This window comes from Rhynchophorus ferrugineus, unplaced genomic scaffold (assembly GCF_030347505.1).
Source record: "Rhynchophorus ferrugineus isolate W39M unplaced genomic scaffold, kcgeb_rfMv2 rfM9, whole genome shotgun sequence".
NCBI lineage: Eukaryota > Metazoa > Arthropoda > Insecta > Coleoptera > Curculionidae > Rhynchophorus > Rhynchophorus ferrugineus.
Genome location: NW_027472588.1, coordinates 1,265,544 through 1,287,977, shown reverse-complemented (window position 1 = coordinate 1,287,977; position 22,434 = coordinate 1,265,544). Strand labels below are relative to the sequence as shown.

Genomic DNA, 22,434 nt, shown 5'->3' with positions numbered 1-22,434 from the left:
ACAACTTCGGAGGAACATCTCAATAACACCATCGTCAGTTTCCCGAGATTTCGCAGCGTAAATCGCGAAAACAAATATTTGAGATTGAATTTAGCACGGACACTGAAATCCCAGTTATGTTTCTAATTATTATTAGGCCTATAAATTAGTTTTAAAGGATTTTTTAAATTGGATACTGTATTGTGAAAATTTCTTTCCTTCTTTCTACCAATTGAGGCTATCCACGAATTAATCCTTCTCTAGTAACTTCGTAAGAAGTGATGTGTAGCTCAGATAAGTCACGACTCATATGTCGGAATAAGTATTTATCAGAAGGGGCAAGGTCTGGAGAATACAGCGGGCGGGGTAACACTTTCCATTTTAATAACAGGTCAATTGAAAAGTCAGGTTTGAGTTGGCCCCAACTCTCAAAAGATGCGTGTATAAATTTGATAGCTGTAGGATCATTAGTTTGTGAATTATAGCATTTTGAGTGAAGCAACTTTTGTTATTGTGAAAAAAATTGATAAAAAGGAATTTCGCGTGTTAGTAAAATATTTCTATCTGAAGCATAAAGCAACGCAAAGGAAGTGCTGCTTCACCGAGATAATGAACCGTGTCACAGGTCAATGAAAACGATGGCAAAAATCCATGAATTGGGCTTCGAATTGCTTCATCCGTTAAATCCACCGTATTCTCCAGATCTGGCACCCAGCGACTATTTCCTGTTCTCATATCTCAAAAGAATGCTCGCTGCGAAGAAATTTTCGTTGAATGAAGAGGTGATCGCCGAAACTGAGGCCTATTTTGAAGCAAAGGACAAATCGTACTACAAAAAAGGTACCGAAAATTTGGAGAGGTGCTATAATCAGTGTATCACCCTTGAAGGGAATTATGTTGAATAATAAAAAACATAATTTTGCCAAAAAAATGTGCTTTACTATGGTAGGCCGGAGACTTTTCAATTGACCTGTTAGCTGGTGCCAAATCATACAAAGCCGAATATGAAAAGCCATGTTTTTCTTCTTTCTTTCTATTTTACCATTCTTATTTTCTCAGACTATATTTTGGCTGTCATTTATCGTATATATGTTAGTAATTTGATCAATTATCACGCTCTTCTATGCCCAGTTTATTTTATGAATGAAATGTTTAATTTTTAACACATTTACTTCTACTATTGGTAGACTATTGTTTTATATCTCTCCATTTTGTTGAAATTAACATCATTCCACCTGTTTATTGTGTTTTTATTTCTTATTTTTCATTCAATAAATATTTGTCCTCGTCCCTCGTTCATTTTTGTACATTTTCTCAATGTTTTTGCGGCATTTTTGAACCACTTGTTCTCTCCCACATTTTTCATCCCTTTCTTCGATTTCCCTACGTTTATATTTCTTTAATTCCTCGAACTTTTATCTGTACCTTCCACTGCAAAAAGTTTTAGTAATTCCCTCGACCTCGTTTTATACTGTTTGTTATCTTCTTTCTTTTTTCCATAGCCTCAGTTTTCTCTGTAATATACCTTGACACATACTTAATGTGGTTTTAAATATATTTATGCGTAATAGATATAACGTAGGTTATTAAAATATACTTAATATGAAAGGTGGTTACTATTTCTGTTATTAATTACCTACAAAGGTGGCACGTTGATTTTGATTTTCGCCTTATCGCATTTAATAGATTAGCAGGTGATATAAAATCTGCTTTATTATTATCAGAATATGTTATAACGGTTAATATTTGATATACTACATAAAATAACTTAAAATAGATAATGAATTAGGTAAGAAGATAATATAATAAAAATTCTATAACTTTAAAAATGTAAATTATATAGTATAGTCGTTATCATATAGAATAATTAGGACTGAAAAGTATAAGATTTGTTAGCTACTAGAAAGGGTTGAAGAGACAAACTGATATATGGTAAATAGCAGGAAAATAGATGACCATTACATTTTCATACATTCAGATTTCATACAAAAATTGCTTTATTTCAAGGACGAAACGTTGAATACATATTAATTAAAATGCACAAACAGTAACTGTGTACATATCAGAATTGTTTAAACATACACTGTTCTACACCAGCGAAAATCGTAATTCTAATGCCGCAATAACCAATATTATTCATCAAATTTGTGGTTATAAATAAATACAAAAATGGTTTATAAATAACAAGATTTCATGACGATTTTTTTATTTATTGTTGAATGGTATTTGCTATATCGTTAACCACACTATATTATATTGTTCTGTAAGTGTTGGGAACGATAAGAGATACGTTCACCATTTTATTTTTCGATTCGTTAGATGATTTAGTAGATATTATAATATATTATTAAGAGATATGGGAAAATATTCTGGTTTTTCGTAATTTATATATTTAATTATTTCTTTTTTTCTGCGATGAATAAAAAAACATATTAATCATCAGTATATTTTTGTATCTACTAATATGTCAGTTGGTAGTAGTTAAAATAATATTGTAAATTTATAAATAGGTGTGCGAGGGTATTCAGCTAAATTGTGTGTGTATATAGTAAAATATAAAACACATGTAGTAGAGGTTAACTAAGGTTTTTGATTGTTTGTTATTTATTATTTAGATATTACAAAGATTATTATGTACATATTATTTTTTTTATATATTTTAAAGTCTCCTTTTACCAACTATGGGTTTATCTGGACTGGGCCTAAACTTAGAAATCATCCCAGAAGACATTCGGTCTTACCCAGCTTGGTTACTGGCTTGACTGGGACCATTTTCCTTGTCGGATTTTACGCTCTTGTCTAGGACGATCACAAATTTTAAGCAATCACAAACATAAATTTACGACCTTGCCTCAGCAGGATTCGAACCCCCGACTATCGCAACAGTAGGAGGACCGTCCTATCACCTTTACCACTGCGCCACCAAGCCGGCTTTTTTTTATACGTACAAGTACGCAATGATTCGACATCTCGCTTATTCGCCTGTTTTAGCTCGCTCTGACTTCGGACTTTTCCCATATCACAAAAAATTAATTAGTAAAAACTGACCTCAATAAAGATAGGACCAACAAGTAAATATTGAATGATTTCTTCACCTGTGTATTTATAGTAGTAAAAAACCAAAAGTACTACTGTAATAACACATTTATTCGCTTTTTTCAAACTAGTCCATTTTACCATTCGATAAAATAAAATATTTTGGATATTAGTCATTATATTTGCGATATAACGGACTTATTATTACAATAACTAACAAATTTTAAAAATGTATGATTAAAAAGAGAGAAATATTTGCGGCTGATAACGTTTATATCTCGTCCTTGCATTTCAGAACTCCACATACTGATATCAGTGCTAAATTAAAATTACCAGGAATTTTAATTACTGTTGATAAATTAAACTTTTTGTTTTTTTCTTAATTAAAATCATTCTTCTATCCTATCTTTCGGGAAAGTGGCTTTTCATTAAGTTGCTTGTGGTTCATAGTAGAATATTTCTAATCAAGCCTATTAGATTTGGAGTTAATGTTGGCTGTTCCTCGAGATTGCTTCAGATTGCTGTCAGTTCTTAAGCCCTCTTCCTTTGTTGTTAAAACAGTAGGTTAAAAACGATATCTGAATTTCAGTTAATCAAGGAGCCACTTCTAAGCATTCGCCTAGTGCCTATAAATGAATCTTGAGTATATTGTTCAATTCCTCAAGCCTTTCTGCAGGATTCCTGCTATTCTTGATCGCTGAATGTTGACACTGTTCGTGTGTTTTGGTTGCATCTTCGGGTGTCAAGTTTTAAAAAGACATTGAGTGCTAAATCAGGACTGTATGGTAGATCAATGGAGAATCATTCGACATTTCTCCGAATTTTCGGAATTTCTATAAAGACTTTTGATATACAGATGGTATAGGCCGAAAACTAAAAATTGACCATCTTAGGCTACGCTAATACCACTACATCATTATCGGTAATATCGAGGAAGGACCGAGAAGAAGTTTTGTAGGGTTTGGCTTGTCTTGGAAGACTTATACAGTTGATTTATGTTTCGAGGCACATATCAATGGTTTAACTAACAGGTCAATTGAAACGTCCCCGGCCTACCATGGCAAAACACATTTTTTGGCAAAATTAGAATTTTGTATTCAACATAATTCCCTTCAAGGGTGATACACTAATTATAACGACACTCCCAACTTTTTTACCATTTTTGTAGTACGATTTGTCCTTTGCTTCAAAATAGGCCTCAGTTTCGGCGATCACCTCTTCATTCGACGAAAATTTCTTACCAGCGAGCATTCTTTTGAGATCTGAGAACAGAAAATAGTCGCTGGGGCCAGATCTGGAGAATACGGTGGATGAAGAAGTAATTCGAAGCCCAATTCATGGATTTTTGCCATCGTTTTCACTAGCTTGTGACACGGTGTATTGTCTTGATGAAGCAGCACTTTCTTTTTCTTCAAATGCGGCCGCTTTTCGGCGATTTCGTTCTTCAAACGGTCCAATAACGCTATGTAATAGTCGCTGTTGATGGTCCTTCCTTTTTCAAGGTAGTTAATGAAAATTATTCCATGTGCATCCCAAAATACAGGCCGCATAAGTCGAGTGTTTCGTTTTCCCACGCTTTGGAGCGGATTTATCGTGTGCAGTTCACTGGGATGATTCTAGTAACGCCATCTATGTGTCAGGCCGGAGGCTTTTCAATTGACCTGTTTTATATAATATACTGAAGTGGAGGCTTGATATCAGCTGGGCATTGAAGAGGACCACGGAATATTGTGCTATCTACTCCATATTCTGTACTGCAACACTGATAATTAATCCCAACAATAATTATTTCTAAAATACTGCTAAAGATAAATTAGAAGGTCGTGTTTTCTTATTAAACCCTGGCTGGTGGCGATAGATTTTTTGTTGGTCATTTTAAACATTCTCATGATTTTTTCTATCGAACAAAAACCATTTTAACCTTGACGATGTGATTTTTTTAGAACTATATTTGAGAATGAAACCAAATAATAGTTATGGTGATGAAATTCAGAAAACTAACAAACAATAACGCGCAATAAGCGAAGATACATTTTTCTATAGAGAGTACCGACGGTTTTTTTTAAAGAATTATAGAGCGTCCCTGAATGTACACATTATCTCAGTTATTTCTTTCAATTGTTATTTTATATTGGTTTATAAAATACCTATGGTTATTTAGTCGAAATTTTCCATGATCTTTTGGATAAGTAAGATAACCATAGCATCACTGGTTAATTCAGTTTTCCCTTTTTACTTCACTAGCAATTTTAACCAAAATTTGTAGTGTTTACGATATCTGATGTAAACAGAAATTCACTCATTTTTGCAGATATTCTTTTCATTAAACAACTTTAAAAAATTCGTTGTCTACAAACTATTATACCATTATTTGATGCAGCGTAAAAGTCTCTTTAATCCCTTTTAATTTATTTATTATTTATTAATTTAATTATTTCATGCAATTATTTGAACAGAAATAACAACAGTAGAGATAGAAAAAATTCAGAAGAACAAAACATTCCAAAAACATTAACTTCAAGACTTAGTGGATAGCCGCGGTGGCTAAGGGTTTGATTTGTCGACCATAACGTACTAGGATCGAATCTCATTAGCGCTAATATTTATTAAAACAAATTTCATGCAAAATTCTAATGTTTTGAAGTAGCTAAATAATACAACTGTCTTAAAACGAAATAAATTAAGAAAAAAAGTTTCTCGACACCCAATTTGTAAGTCCTTAACTGACAGTTGACGAAATAAACATCAAAAGACGCACGTTTTCCAAAGCATCATCAACACCGATTAATGTTTGTATTTCACGGGTAAAACGATCAATCCGAAAGGAAATCGTAGTAGCTTATAATATGAAATAATTGAAGGAATTTTAATTCCATTTACAATGCTTTCATTAACAATTTCAAATTGATATAATTAAAATTGACTACATCATTTTCGTTAAATTAGCAAAATACTATTTAAAATGCATAGGTTATTTTTCCAAATGCATAATTGTTTAAAACACAGAATTCTATGCATTCTATTAGAAAAGTCCAGTAGAACAAAATATTCTAAAAACAATAATTTTAGTACTCAGTGGGTAGCCGTAAGGGTTAAGGGTTTGATTTGTCGGCTATAACGTACCTGGATCGAATCTCGGTGCCGGTAATATATATATAAAAAAAGTTTCATATATAAAATTTTAATATTTCAAGACGGTAAATAATATAACTGTGTTAAGACCGAATATTAATTAATATAAATTTAATGAAAAAAAAGTTTCGCCTGCCATTCTATTATGGTTATTGACAGGTTGACACAAACATCAAAACCACGTACGGTTATTTCACGGGTAACTCGATTTGAGGGGAAATTGTTGAATCTTATGAAATAACTGAACGAATAATAATTATACATCTCCATTATTTTCGTTAAACAATTTTAAATTGGTGTAATTAAAATAAGAAGTGTTTATGTACTCTATTAAAAAATCTAGCAGAACAAAATGCTCCAAAAACAAAACTTAAGTTACCCAGTCGATAGCTGTAAGGTCTAAAGGTTTGATTTGTTGACAATAACGTACTAGGATCGAATCTCGCTGGCGCTAATATTTATAAAAAAAGTCAAAACTTTAATATTTGAAGTCGGTAAATCAATACATACAACTGTCTTGAGACGAATATACATTAAGAAAAAACAAGTTTCACCGCCAATTCTAAATCGTTATTGACAGTTGACGAAATAAACATCAAAACCACGAACGTTTTCCAGGGCATCAGCACCGATCAACGTCGATATTTCACGGGTAACTCGATCCGAAGGGAAATCGTAGAAGCTTATGAACGCGGTTGGCTCGCTCGCCCATACGCGATAGTGTCGAGTTGCCCTGACTGGTCCCGTCAACCGACAACCACCAGATGAAGAGATCGCAATCGCGGCAAGTGAAACACACTGGCTGCCATTAAACGAAAGGTGTGTGTTGTTTGTTATTTTCGTGGAAGCGGCGAGAAAAACAGTCGAAGGTCGTAAAGTACGGCGCGCCGTGCTGAATGAGGTCGTTAAATCGGTTTTATCGAAAAAATTACATGAATGAATCGACTTGAATATCGCTCTCAATGGTTTACGGTTCCGTATTCGATTGGAATCACAGAGAAATCTCTTTCGTTCGTTGACTTTCTCTCATAACTGTGTTAAATAAGTTAGAATCACGATTGGGGATTACCCAAAAGTGATGAGGGCTTACTTAACAAATATTAGTTCATTAATAAATACTAATTCGTGGGGTATATGTTCTGTAAATACAGATATCGTAAATTTACAATGGTAATGTGTATGGAAATATATCGTCTGGCTTCCAAGGTCCCAAAGGTTAAAGAATATAAACAGAGTTGTTTCGAAAAATATGGAAGTGATTAAACCCGGAAATATACACAGATTACTCGCTATGGAAAACAACTCGGAGATTTAAAAAAACAAACAAAAAACAAATAAAATCTTTAGAGTGTCTGCTATTTCATTCAATTTCAATTTACGGTTATTCAAAATGTGATTTCGCTCTTTGGGGCGCGGCACCACGTCTAAACTTAGCATACCAATCCTTGATGGTTGATTTTCCCTTCTCTCTCACAATAACAAAAGTTGCTTCGTCAAATTTATACACGATATGGATTTAATTCTAGTAGCGCCATCACTTTTCAATTGACGAAGAGCTCATATACGTAAAAAATCGTGGAAATCTTTTCTAACCGCAGTAACTAACCTAGGGCAAACTGTTACGGCACTTACGTTGTTTTCTATTAATATAAAACTGAAATTACAAGAGGTGATTAGGAGAAGACAAGACAATGGGGAATAAAAGTATTACTATAGTTTTAAGTTAATCTCACTCTTTGTTTGATTGTCATGATAAGTATTAAAAATGTATTATCAGTGCACGAATTGCGCTGATTCATACTTTGATGTAATCGCTATAGCTATGGTTATCAAATATTTGCCGTTTCCTTTAATTGTAGCGCATAATATTATCATGCATTTCAATGTATTATATTAATGAAGTATTATTAGTTTTATTTATAAGGGGTTATACTATTTTGACATTGTGGAAAATGAACCTTTTTGGGATTTTTTTTTCGAAAACTACTCAATAGATTTCATTTTTTTTATAAAATCTTTATTAGATATGCTTAGTACAATCTTAATTATTATTATTACAATTAATTTATTACTACTTTTCCTATGTGATTGGATTAATTAACAAGCAAGACGAGTACGAGAAAATACATCAGTATGTATTCCTCAATTATAAAATTATAATTATTTATTAATTATTAACTTATAGCTATAGTTTACACTAATAATACACACTAAATGTTCACACAAGTTCGTATGGTTTTGTTCGTTTCAGTCTCCTGATATGCTGTGCGCTGTCCAGCAGTTGTATTGCTTCCACGTTAGAATGATTTAGTAATCTTCTTTCGTGTTTCAAGGCGAAATCTTGGATAACTTCGCAAATCCATTTGATTTCCAGGTCATCGTGCAGTTCTTCATTGGTTACATAGCGATAGGCATTGGTAATCAATCGAAGAATCTTGTTTTGACAGCGCTGTATGACTAACTGATTTAAATATTTAGTGCAACCCCATATTTCCACCCCATAGGTCCAAATTGGCTTTATAATTGTATTATAGATCAACCTCTTTGATTTTAGAGCAAGTTGAGAGTATCTTCCGACTAACCAGTATAGTTGCTTTATTTTGGTTCTAATGTGTTTTGCTTTTTGTCTTACGTGATGTTTCCAATTTAATCTACCGTCAAGATGGATTCCAAGGTATTTTACTGATTCTGCTTGAGGAATCGGGCATCCATTGAGTGATATAATTAAGTTTTTATTATTTCGCCTTAATGCAAAATTAACGTGGACAGATTTGGAGCTAATAAGTTGAATTTTCCAATCTTTTGTCCATTTGTAGATTTTGTTGACTGCCACTTGTACTTTTTCTATTGCACTAAGCAGAGATATATCTTTTGCCATAATAACTGTGTCATCAGCAAAGGTTCCAAGAAGTGTTTCTTTTGTTGTTGGAATGTCAGCAGTATAGAGCAGATACAGAAGAGGTCCTAACACGCTACCTTGTGGAACTCCAGCCGAGATATTTTTAAATGTCGAGAACGCCATTTCGTGCAATACTCTAAATTTTCTTCCGAATAAATATGACTCCAGCAATTGACAATAGTTACGTGGTAACAATTTGCTCATCTTACAGATTAATCCCAAATGCCAAACCCGATTAAAAGCTTGTGAGACATCCAGGAATATTGCAGGGCAGTATTTCTTTTCTTCAAACGCTCTTTCAATAGCCGCAGCTACTCTGTGCACTTGATCGATAGTTGAATGGTGATTTCGAAAATCAAACTGGAAATCTGGTATTGTTACCAAATGTTTAACACGTTTATATATCAGCTTCTCAAATAGCTTTGATATTGCAGGTAGTAGCGAAATAGGCCTGTAAGATTCGACTTCTTCTGCAGGTTTGTCAGGTTTTTTGAGCATAATTATTTGTGCAACTTTAAAGCATTCCGGGACATGCTTCAGCCTTAAACAGGCATTAAATATATATGTCAACATGATGATTGCTTTTCGTGGCAGTTCTTTCAATAATCCAGGTGAAATGTCATCTATACCCGGTGCCTTTTTAGGATTGAGGTTATCAATTTCAGTGGCAACTTCCAGTGGAGAAATTAAATTTAGATCTATATCGGGTTGATAAATAGGAGTTGTATCCATGGTAGATTCTATATCATTAGGCCGAAAAATGTTAGTTAAGTATTGTGTAAACAATTCAGCTTTTTCATTGTCGCGTCGAACCCATTCATTTCGATCATTTTTAATTGGCGGTACTCGAATAATTGGTCTTTTAAAATAGAACGTTAAGGTACGCAATGACGTCGTGACAGAGTTACGAATTCTGAACACCATCAGGAACCAAAAAGCCTTAATTTGTATGAGCTGTTCTGTGGAAGTACCGAGATTTTCTGCATATTTACAAATATTATCTGGTTATAAATTAATAATAAAGGAGCCTGAAACAAAAATCCTTTAAATCTAATTTGTAAGCCTAATAGATATTTTATATTTGTTTTCGATGCTCGAAGTTCTATATTCGACTGCATATATATTATTGTAATATATGTTGGCCGATTTCTTCGTCAATTATGGGCCGATTTTCAAAATTATTTTTTTATTCGAAAGAGTGCGCATTCGAGGTGGTCCCATTGGAATTAATATATTGATATATTATGTATTGTGTAAATATATTATGTTTGTGATCTTTCTCATTGGTGCAATACTTTTCGGATATTCCACTTTCTTCATATTAACATGGTTTCCTTGATTTTTTCCAAACACTATTCACTCGAAAAGACTACTATTTAATGGACTTTGATCAGCTTTTTCGAACATCAATAACAGTATTTCAAATGTATATCGTGACGAAGGACACGATTCACAAAAGTACCAGGTAATCAAAATCAAGCGAAATTACGGAACGAAAATAGGCGGTTAATTGTTTATCTGCTGACAGGCACTTCGAAGAACGAAATCCACCCAAATAGTCGCGATCAGAAGGAACGTGCTTACGTTGGCCCGAAATATCCTCACACTCGAGACCCGTTCAATCGTTTTACGGTGTATTTTAGCGCGAATAGTTTTTGCACACGCAGAGAGATAACGAAATAAACATATCGAGGCAATTGGATGTTCTAAAATTATCTCTTGTTCGGAAGAAATTCACATTTGTATTATAGCCGCCGTAAAATCCGAACGATTTTCTATGTTTCGACCGGCTGTTTATTATTGAAATGGAGTTTTGTGCTTACGTATGGCGTGTGGAGTGTTGGAACATGCTTTGTCGATCACCATCTTGAACGTCTTTATTGTCTTTTCACACTTTTCCGCTGAGATTGAGAGCACACCTCCTGTGACTTGTTATATGTCATTGTTTTCAACGATTTTAGGTTCTTCAGTTGTTGAAAGTATAAAATAAAGTGTGTTTGGAGGGTTTATAGACCTGCTCTAATAATAACCTTTGGCGAAAAATATCGGGAAATTTAAATTTGTTTAGTAATAACATCTTTTATTATAAACGCTTCATACAATCGTTTTTATTTATTACATTGGTACTAGTCGTTGCCTACTACCCTACAATTTGTCTTTACAATAACGTAAATCTATAATTAATCTTAAATGCACCACACCACTACACTACACCACTCTAGAAATCAAATGTTTTGATTCTTTTGAGTCTTTGTGCTATTCTGGTGTTATCCACCATTGATGTAGGAATGAAGTATATCCTCAATTCTTCTTACAGTTCTCATGAATTCGTTAGTGACAGTCGGTATCTAAAGCTCTCGGTGTATATATCAATTTGGGTGCACCTACAATATTTCTTAGGATTTTTTTCTGGAAAATTAATATTTTATTGTAGAAAAGGCTTCCTCTTGTTTGACTCTAAACATGGTGGCTGTAATGTAACATTTCAATAGCTAAGTGTGATCCATTTGTTTCGCTAACATTTCCTGTAGTTTATGAACACGGTCGTCATGCCTTACCTTATCGAAGGCTTATGCTAGATCTAAGAATATAACTGAACATACATTTTAACCTTGGTAGGCTTTTCCAGTTACATCTATTACAAGTTACAAATTGAATTGAAATTGAATACAAATCAATTGAAAAGTCCCCGGCCTGACACATAGATGGCGCTACTAGAATTAAATCCATATGCTCTTTAGTGAGCTCTAACCCTCAAAAAATGCATGTATAAGTTTGACTGGCGGATCATTAGTTTGTGAACTATAGCATTCTGTGTGAAGCAACTTTTCTTATTGTGAAATAAATAGATAAAACGAAATTTCGCGTGTTGATCAAATATTGCTTTTTGAAGGGAAAAATACAGTGGAAGCAAAAACTTAGCTTGATGCCGAGTTTCCAGACACTCGCCCAGGAAAATCAACTCTCAGGAATTGGTATGCTAAGCACCGAAGACGGTGAGCGCAGTAGTGGATGCCCAAAAGAGGTTGTTACCGACGAAAACATTTAAAAAATCACAAAATGATTTTGAATGACTGTAAATTGAAACTGAATAAAGTAGCAGATACTCTAAAGATATCAACTGAACGTGTACATCATATCATTCATGAATATTTGGGTATGAGAAAGATCTATGCAGAGTGGGTGTCGCGCGAGCTCACTTGACCAAAAACAACGACGAGTTGATGATTCGGAGCGGTGTTTGAAGATGATCAAGCGTAATAAATCCGAGTTTTTTCGTCGATATGTGACAATGGATGAAACATGGCTCCATTATTTCACTCCGAAGTCCAATCGACAGTCATCTGAGTGGACTGTACACGATGAACCCGCTCCAAAGTGTGGGAAAGCGCAACAGTCGGCTGGCAAGGTTATAGCGTCTGTATTTTGGGATGAGCATAAAATAATTTTCATTGGCTACCTTGAAAACGTAAGGACCATCAACAGCGACTGTAATAGCGTTATTGGACCGTTTGAAGGACGAAATCGCCGAAAAACGGCCGCATTTGCAGAAAAAGAAACTGCTGCTTCACCAAGACAATGCACCATGTCAAAAATCCATGAATTGGGCTTCGAATTGCTTCTTCATCCACCGTATTCTTCAGATATGACCCCCAGCGAGTATTTCCCGTTTTCAGATCTCAAAAGAATGCTCACTGGCAAGAAATTTTCGTCGAATGATGAGGTGATCGCCGAAACTGAAGCCAAGGACAAATCGTACTACAAAAATGGTATCGAAAAGTTGGATGTTCGCTATAATCAGTGTATCACACCTCATTGAAGGGAATTATATTGAATGAAAAGAAAATTGAAAAAAAATGTGTTTTACTATGGTAGGCCGGGAACTTTTCAATTGACCTGTTATACAAGTTCATTTGGTTTGATTCCATTAGCTATATGCTGCCGCGTTGTTGTGATTTAGTTAATGTATTTGATTTCGTGCATGAATAAGGTCATCGTGCTGTTCTTCGTTACTTACATAGTGATAAGCATTAAAAATTAATTGATGATCTTTGTTTTGGCAGCGTTGGATTACTCTAAATCTCTTTGATACTTGATTGTGTTGCTTTTTGTTTAACATGGTGTTTCCAGTTTAACCAGAGTAATTGTGGAATTATTTTATTTGCCATGTTTACCAATATTTTAACACAAGGTCCATATAAACATACATTTTTTTCTTAATACATATATATATATATATATATATATATATATATATATATATATAAAATTATCATTTTCTGTATACCTGTTGCCATCACTTAGGCGACATAACAATATCGTGTCGTTATACTGATTATATTTATCTATCCATTTAACTGAATCAAATGACAGTCCTGATATATCGTTTTAACTACGTGTGTAGTTTGCTAAAAACTGATCTTATTTTATTTACAATCATTATTCTGATTTTGATAGTATTATCTTTATTTTACCAGAATAGAGCGTATTTTTTTACATCAAAAAACACCTCATCTAATCTGCAAAATCTGCAAATAATTTTTATGACTACCCACTTGAAAATGACATCTTGGAAGTGATAATTATCGAAATGAAATGTTTTCGCAAAACAGACATGCATATTTCTGAGAATCAGGAAACTGACACCTTGATAGAACTTTCCACTGCTACTTTATATAAACAACAATTAATCCTTCTGTTATTTTATTACATGTGTTAAATATTGTGAAATAGCCTTATTAATCTAGTAGTTCTTGTTGTTTCAATGAGATAACAATAGTTATCGTGTTTTCATTTTCATTGAAAAAAGTATCACTCTAAAACTCCGTACACAAAAGAAATTACGAAATTATGTTTGCATATCTGATATTAAATAGGCTTAATACTACTTATTGTCCTATGTAGGTAAATACATACTGCCGAGTCATTACTTATTACTACCGTCAAGATGGATTTCAAGGTATTTTACTGATTCTGATTGAGGAATCGGGCATCCATTGAGTGATATAATTAAGTTTTTATTATTTCGCCTTAATGCAAAATTAACGTGGACAGATTTGGAGCTATTAAGTTGAATTTTCCAATCTTTCGTCCATTTGCAGATTTTGTTGACTGTCACATGCACTGTTTCTATTGCCCTAGGCAGAGATATATCTTTTGCCATAATAACTGTGTGGTCAGCAAAGGTTTCAAGTAGTGTTTCTTTTGTTGTTGGAATGTCAGCAGTGTAGAGCAGATACAGGAGAGGTCCTAAGACGCTACCTTGTGGAACTTCAGCCGAGATATTTTTAAATGTCGAGCACGCCATTTCGTGCGATACTCTAAATTTTCTTCCGGATAAATATGACTCCAGCAATTGACAATAGTTACGCGGTAACAGTTTGCTCATCTTACAGATTAATCCCAAATGGCAAACCCGGTGAAAAGCTTGTGAGACATCCAGGAATATTGCAGGACAGTATTTCTTTTCTTCAAACGCTCTTTCAATAGCCGCAGTTACTCTGTGCACTTGATCGATTGTTGAATGGTGATTTCGAAAACCAAACTGGAAATCTGGTATTGTTACCAAATGTTTAACACGCTTAAATGTTAGTTTCTCAAATAGCTTTGATATTGCAGGTAGTAGCGAAATAGGCCTGTAAGATTCGACTTGTTCTGCAGGTTTGTCAGGTTTTTTGAGCATAATTATTTGTGCCACCTTAAAGCATTCCGGGACATGTTTCAGCCTTAAACAGGCATTAAATATATATGTCGACATGATGATTGCTTTTCGTCGCAGTTCTTTCAATAATCCAGGTGAAATGTCATCTATACCAGGTGCCTTTTTAGGATTGAGGTTACCAATTTCAGGTAGATTAAATTGGAAGCATCACGTTAGACTAAAAGTAAAACACATTAGAACCAAAATAAAACAACTATACTGGTTAGTCGGAAGATACTCTCAAACTTGATCTAAAATCAAAGAGGTTGATCTATAATACAATTGTAAAGCCAATTTAGACCTATGGGGTGCAAATATGGGGTTGCACTAAAAATTCAAATCAGTTAGTCATACAGCGCTGTCAAAACAAGGTTCTTCGATTGATTACCAATGCCTATCGCTATGTAACCAATGAAGAACTGCACGATGACCTGGAAATCAAATGGATTTGCGAAGTTGTGCAGGATTTCACCTTGAAACACGAAAGAAGATTACTAAATCATACTAATGTGGAAGCAATACAACTGCTGGACAGCGCGCAGGATGTCAGGAGATTGAAACGAACAAAACCATACGACCTTATATAAAATGTATACATTTAGTGTAAACTATAGCTATAAGTTAATAATTAATAAATAATTATAATTTTATTATTGAGGAATACATTCTGATGTATTTTTTCGCCCTCGTCTTGCTTATTAATTAATCCAAGTACATAGGAAAAGTAGTAATAAATTAATTATAAATTAAGATTGTACTAAGCGTATCTAATAAAGATGTTATAAAAAAAATTACTTATTACTCAATATCATCGAAATTGAAGATGATGGATTCAAGAAAAATGAAACCTGTGTTAAAAGGACCTCGAAAAATAGTCGGTAACCGATAACAAGGACCGAAAACATCTCCACGAATCAGAAAAAAGGATGTTTGATAAAATTTCCTCTATTGTTGGAACGATGCAATCAAAATTTTCTATTGCGTATTGTTGTAGCCACGTCCTTATGTACATAGCGATAACAGATTTCGGTAGTCACGATACACCAAGGTTAAATACCAACCGCGATTAGAACAACATTATTCGAAAATATGTTTCATATGTGGGGCAAACATGTTCGCCCGTTGACCTTTTTCGATTTTACGAGATTCTGATAAAATTCATTCAGTCTATACGCGTGATTTTGTTTCCAGATTGTAAATACTGATATTCGACCCCCATCGGAAGACCCCATCGTAGATTATATGCTGCGGCAGAATTGCGAGCGCCCTTCGTCATGGATTTCACGAAAGAGAACGTCAATCCCAACCCAAGGGATAAGTCCAATCCTTTGGGAATACTTTTCTTCACGTAAGTACCTGTTTTAAATGTTATATCGCTTTTTTATGTTATTTTTCGTTTAAATTACTGATGTATCTGTGAGTTAAAGTACGAATTGTTGACAGTATACTCCAGATTTATTTCCTTCTGAAAAATTAATCCACGGAAAAGATTTTCATAGAACGGAGAAGTTAATTATTTTATTTGTAATATTCTTGAGGGCATAAAATGATTTTGTCCTTATCGAATAACACAGGGGATGGATAAAATAATGTGAACACATATATACACAGTATTTATTTATTTATAAGTTCTTGAGCCACCATTTGAATTTAAAATAGTTACGATACAATTTTTTACGGAAGTTTCTTGTACCAAAACATCCACCAATTGCTTGAATGATGTTGGAGGTGGAAATCTATTGGAGAGAAAATGTTTGATGATATTATGATGCTTGTCAAACCAAGTCTGAAACCTTTTGGCTGTGTATATGGGTACCTTAACCTCTTGGAATGGGGCATTGTCATTACTTACTTTTACCTAACAATGAAAAATCCTCGCTCTACCCTAGTAAAACACATTTTTTTAGTAAAATTAGTTTTTTTAGCTCAACAAGTTCCCTTTAAGGGTGATACGCTGATTATAGCGACTTTCCAACTTTTCGATACTATTTTTGTAGTACGATTTGTCCTTTGCTTCAAAATAGGCCTCAGTTTTGTCGATCACTTCTTCATTCGACGAAAATGTCTTCCCAGCGAGCATTCTTTTGAGATCTGAGAACAGGAAATAGTAGCTGGAGGCCAGATCTGGAGAATACGATGGATGAGGAAGCAATTCGCAGCCTAATTCATGGATTTTTGACACGCTGTATTGTCTTGGTGAAACAGCACCTTTCTTTTTCTTTTTCTTCAAATGCAGCCGTTTTTCGGCGATTTCGTCCTTCAAACGGTCCAGTAACGCTATGTAATAGCTCGCTGTTGATGGTCTTTCCTTTTTCATGGTAGTTAATGAAATTTATTCTATGTGGATCACAAAACACAGACACTATAACTGTCGATTGGACTTCGGAGTGAAATGATGGAGCCATGCTTCATCCATTGTCACATGTCGACGCAAAAACTCGGGTTTATTACCATCGATCATCTTCAAACACTGCTCCGAATCATCATCTCATACCCAAATATTCGTGAATTATATGATGTACACCTTCAGTTGATATCTTTAAAGTGTCTACTATTTCATTCTGTTTCAATTTACGGTAATTCGAAATCATTTTGTGAATTTTTTAAATGTTTTCGTCGGTAACAACCTCTTTTGGGTGTCCACTGCGTTCACCGTCTTCGGTGCTCATTTCACCACGTCTAAACTTAGCATACCAATCCTTGATGGTTGATTTTTCTGGGTCAGTGTCCAAAGTCAAATTTTTGCTTCAACTATGTTTTTTCCCTTCAAATAGCAATAATTTATCAACACGCGAAATTCCTTTTTATCCATTTTTTTCACAATAACAAAAGATGCTTCACTCAAAATGCTATAATTCACAGTTGTCAAATTTATATACGCATCTTTTGAGGATTAGGGCTAACTAAAAAACATATGGATTTAATTCTAGTAGCACCCTCTATATGTCAGGCTGGGGACTTTTCAATTAACCTATTAAGAACTTCACTATTAAGGATGTCGAGACATTCATTCGCAGAAATGTGGACAAAGATGGGAATGAGAAGACCGGCTGAATACTACGATATTGTCGCCCAAATCATAACGGAACATACCCCATGAGGAAAAAGTAATTTCGTTTTGTTTTTATGATATATGTGTAATTTTAATCGATGAACTTTTGCCTTTTTTTTTGGTAAAACCATAAATCTAAAGATTTTCTTTTATTTTGCGCATTTTCCTAATAACTTAATGATTCTGTCGTCACATAATTCCAGGTTTCGTCATCAAAGAGTTTTGGCAAGCACTGTTTTAAGAATAGGCGATAATTATAAAATATATGGGCTGTGGCTTGGCACCATCCCAACTAAGCTCCAATAATTTTCTCCGGTTCTTAGAAAGTGCCATAAAATATATCGTCATAGTTCAGTGAGTCTTGTATGAAGTATTCGTTTTCAGCACCATTCATAACTATAATAATTCAAGTTCAAGATATTAATTTTTTATGTTTGTTGACACACACTTTCAGCGAAGATGCTGATTTTATAGTTTCTGTGAATAGGGACAGTGTTAGTCAGTTTACTAAACGATAGAAGCAGAAAACCTACGCAAGTTTTTGCTCATGGGAAGCTGTAGAAAGATCATTTTCTTCCTTCTTTCATTTTTTTATGCAGGTTTTATACATTCTCCCACCAGAAGCTATTTGTCTGATAGTACCTTTAAAAAACTAATTTTCATTGAAGAAAATTCTTCTTTTACTGGTTAATAGACTGTACAGAATTAGTTCTATTTTATCAACCGACTTCAAAAAAGGAAAAGGATTTCAAAATTCTTTTTTTCTATTCGAAAGAGAGCACTTCCGAGGTGATCCCATTGGAACCAAGTCCAAGTCATATGTTTGGACGTGACGGAAGACCGGAAGTCGTTCAGTGCAAAAGTCTATTGAGTTTGCTTTTTAAACACTAGCTATATCATATGAGAAACCGTAGAAATGTTGCAAGCGCCTGCTTCTATGGTGTAGTGGTTAGAGCGTTCGGCTCACACGCGGAGGTCGCGGGTTCGATTCCCGGCGGGGCAACGATGTTTTGTTGTTGTTCTAGTTTGATTAGAACATTTGCCAAATCACCTAGGCTAAGTAGCGGCCTGAAGCGTTCCGTTTTTTCAATCATTGTTTCTTTCTTCCTATTTTTTCTCATACGGGCCGCATCTTTGAGAAATAAAAAGAGCAAAATAAAATATTTTTAACAAAAAAATTGAAGCGACTTCATGAAATAAATAAGGAACTCACTAAAAAGCAAAAAATTATCAAACTTAGTATTTTAACACAAAAAAAACGATTTAAAATTAAATATTTACATAATAATCGTTGCAATAACTAAATAAAAATAAACAAAAACCTTATTAAACCTATCTACTACACGTATTTTATATTCTACTATATATACACACATAATTTAGCTTAATACCTACCCAAAACCTATATATCTATTTAGAACATTATTTTAACTACTACTAACTGATCATTTTGAATGCTAACGTGCTTTTTTGAATACGTACGGAAATAATAATATAATTTTGCGACATATAGAAAAAATTAAATTACGAACGAAACTGTTTGGGTTCGGCACCGACGTCAAAGTGATCAGTTGGTAGTAGTTGTACATGCGAGATAGTATTTTGTAATTCGTTTTTTAAATAAAGCATAGCATGTATTTTTAAACAGCTCTGTATATACCACATGCACTATATTTTTCAGACTTGTCCATCTTAGATCCATTTCGATCAATTTTTGTAATCTTTACGATACAGTATGATGAGCGATGAGTTATACCAACAGATAATTGTATAAAAAAACGACAGAAGCAAGTTTTATACCAATTAATTACACGTCACAAGCAATTCGCTGCATTTGTATATGTTCAATTAGCGAAAGATAAACGAGCTACCAGCATCCACTGATTAAACTAGCGGGGAAACGATTCCGTATCTAAATCAGGCGTAAAATGGATAAATGGCACAATATTTATCATAAATATTTATCCGCTGATAAATATTCATTAACGCGGAATGGTGTTAAGTCGTCTGGTTTTGGATTGGCTGGGCGATACAACATTATTAAAACGTTACGACTTAGACACGGAAGGCTCTAAGCTCGTTAGAGGCTTCACTATAATTAGTTTTACGCTTTTGTTCCAAATCCAGCGCGGATATAAGTCCGGTCAAGTGATAGTTGAACAACCGTTGGTTTTAGATAGATTCGTGTTAGTTAATTTTTTTATATTAATGAATATTTGTTAAATCGCATCGGGTACATTTGTAACCAACTTCATGTCAGAATTTCACTGACAGACCTTGGAACGATATTTTTCAATATTGTTAATGTAACAGGTTAAAAAGATTAAAATTGTGCGCTCATTTTTAATTATGTCATGAATTAGTTCTTTTTCTATGATTAGGCCTATGTTTAATTTTTATTTAGTATTTATGGTTATTGTACATCTTTAGTTTTTAGGTTTTGTTTAAGTTCTATTGTATTGTCTATATTTATTATAGTATATTAATTAAAAATAGCAATTAACATATTAAAATACGATAAAACATTTTTGGGGAATTGTTCCATTCCATAGAAAAATTCCATTCGTTTAGAACCAAAATAGTAGAATAAAACTAGTAGAACCAAAAATAGCAACTAAAAGTACACGACTGAAACAGTCGATAGTAAATAATAACAAAATCAGTCGGACCGAAAATAGCGACTGAAACAGTCGATAGTAAAAAGTAGTCAATTACTAAACACACGATAGTTCCCGATTTTCCATTGATAGAAAAAATGTTTTGTTCACACTTCAACGAAATTCCATATACTGAAGAGTAAGGTCTGTTAGTGAAATCTCTGTCTTGCTTATACTCTCGATGGAAAATATAAGCACATATAAAATTAACTGCTCCAAGCAATTATCTCCGTCCTTTCCTCTCTCACAATTTATACAGCAAAGGGTTCGTACATCTTCGTCTGACATCACGAATTGAACAAAACAGTTGAACCGTGCAAAAATAATGGCTATTTTCAGTCGCTAGTTTTTTGACTATCCACTGTTTCGACTGTTTTCAGTCGATAGTTCCCAACGCTAGAAAAAATAGTGGCTATCGATGGCCAATAGTTTGAATAACCAATTTTTATTTCACAATAAACTTTGAAATTAAGAAACATCCTTTAAAACTAATTTAATGCCTCTTATGTGAATATCTATTTGTTATTTGTTTTTGAAATATTCAAGATATATAGTAAGAGTACCAATCCTCTTGAGATTAAGTGTAACAGATCATGGAAAGTAGGACATTGAAAATATATCTCGAAATAAACCAAAAGATTCATATTTAACTAATACTGTATAGACAATTGTGGGATGTACCCTAGTTTTATTGGTTTTATTAGTTATATATAATTCAAAAAATAAATATGGAATTCGCTAAAAAGTAAAGAATAATCAAACTTGGATCTTTAAAGCAAAAAAAAACATTTTAAAATAAAATATGTACATAATAATCGTTGTCATAACTATTTTAAAGTAAACAAAAACTTATTCGACCTATCTACTACACGTATCTTATACTATATACACAAAATTTAGCTTAATACCTACATAAACATATTTATCTATTTAAAATATTATTTTAACTACTACCAACTGATCAGTTTGATGTCGGTGTCGAGTCTAAACAATACAAAAATAATATAATTTTGTAACATATATAACAAATTAAATTACGAACAAAACAAATCAAATTTGTTTTTAGGTAGGTATTAAGCTAAATTGTGTTTATATAGTAGAATATAAAATAGATGTAGTAGATAGGTTAAATAAGGTCTTTGTTTATTTTTATTCAGTTATTACAACGATTATTATGTACATATATTATTTTTCAGCTTTTCACGCAAATTATTATCATTGGTCAAACTTCATGTCGCAAATCCATTCGATGGTTTTTCTACTGAACAAAAACAGAGATTTCCATTAATAATCAGCTCTAACGCATCAATTACGATATAGAACGGCTTTTCGTGTTGCATTTATCGGTTTTAGTTTTCAGTTATGCGTCTTCGAGGTTAATAGTCCCTTGAAAACTTAATTGACGTTACTATGAACAATTCCAGTGCAGATTTCTTCAAATTAAAGAAAGTTTAAATTTCGATTTCTGTAAAGTAAATATTTTCTCACTAAAAAAACCTATTGTGATCAACAGTACCGAAACATCGACGATTCTGAAAAGTAATACGGAAAGAACGAGAAAAGATCATTTATTGTGTAAAAAAATCGTGTTGTGACCGAAGTTGTGACAAAAACCAGAAATGCGCGCCACATGTTCATGTATTTTATTCTCGGCAACGTCCGTTGAACGGGTCAATAAATAAATCGATTCGACTGAGTATTTGGCACGTACTTTCGACTCTTTTCGCCTCCCTTTCGAACCGAGCAAGAAAACACGAAACGCAGCACATTTAAAACACGTGACGGCGGAAAGGATTTGCCTGTTTCCCAAAAATCGGAAGCCTGAAATAATAAAAGCCCTTATCTTACCGATAAAGGTTCTCCCGTTCCTTTCAACTATACCAACATTCGCCTTTTTTCATGTACATTCAACCTAGTAATCGTAAAATATCGGGAGGGAATACTTTTTATAGTATTAATCAATGAAGCTGATTAATTA

General features: G+C 33.6%; 1 protein-coding gene across 3 annotated transcripts in view; it reads left to right on the top strand.

The window, feature by feature from the left end:
* Window positions 1-22,434, top strand: part of LOC143202459 (ATP-binding cassette sub-family C member 4) — a 55,315-nt gene that overhangs the window by 5,656 nt on the left and 27,225 nt on the right. For all 3 annotated transcript variants that reach the window (XM_076414001.1, XM_076414002.1, XM_076414003.1), the window contains exon 2: window positions 15,939-16,095. In XM_076414001.1, the coding sequence (XP_076270116.1) occupies window positions 16,022-16,095 (74 nt within the window). In that variant the 5' untranslated portion in view covers window positions 15,939-16,021. The remainder of the gene's footprint in view (window positions 1-15,938; window positions 16,096-22,434) is intronic.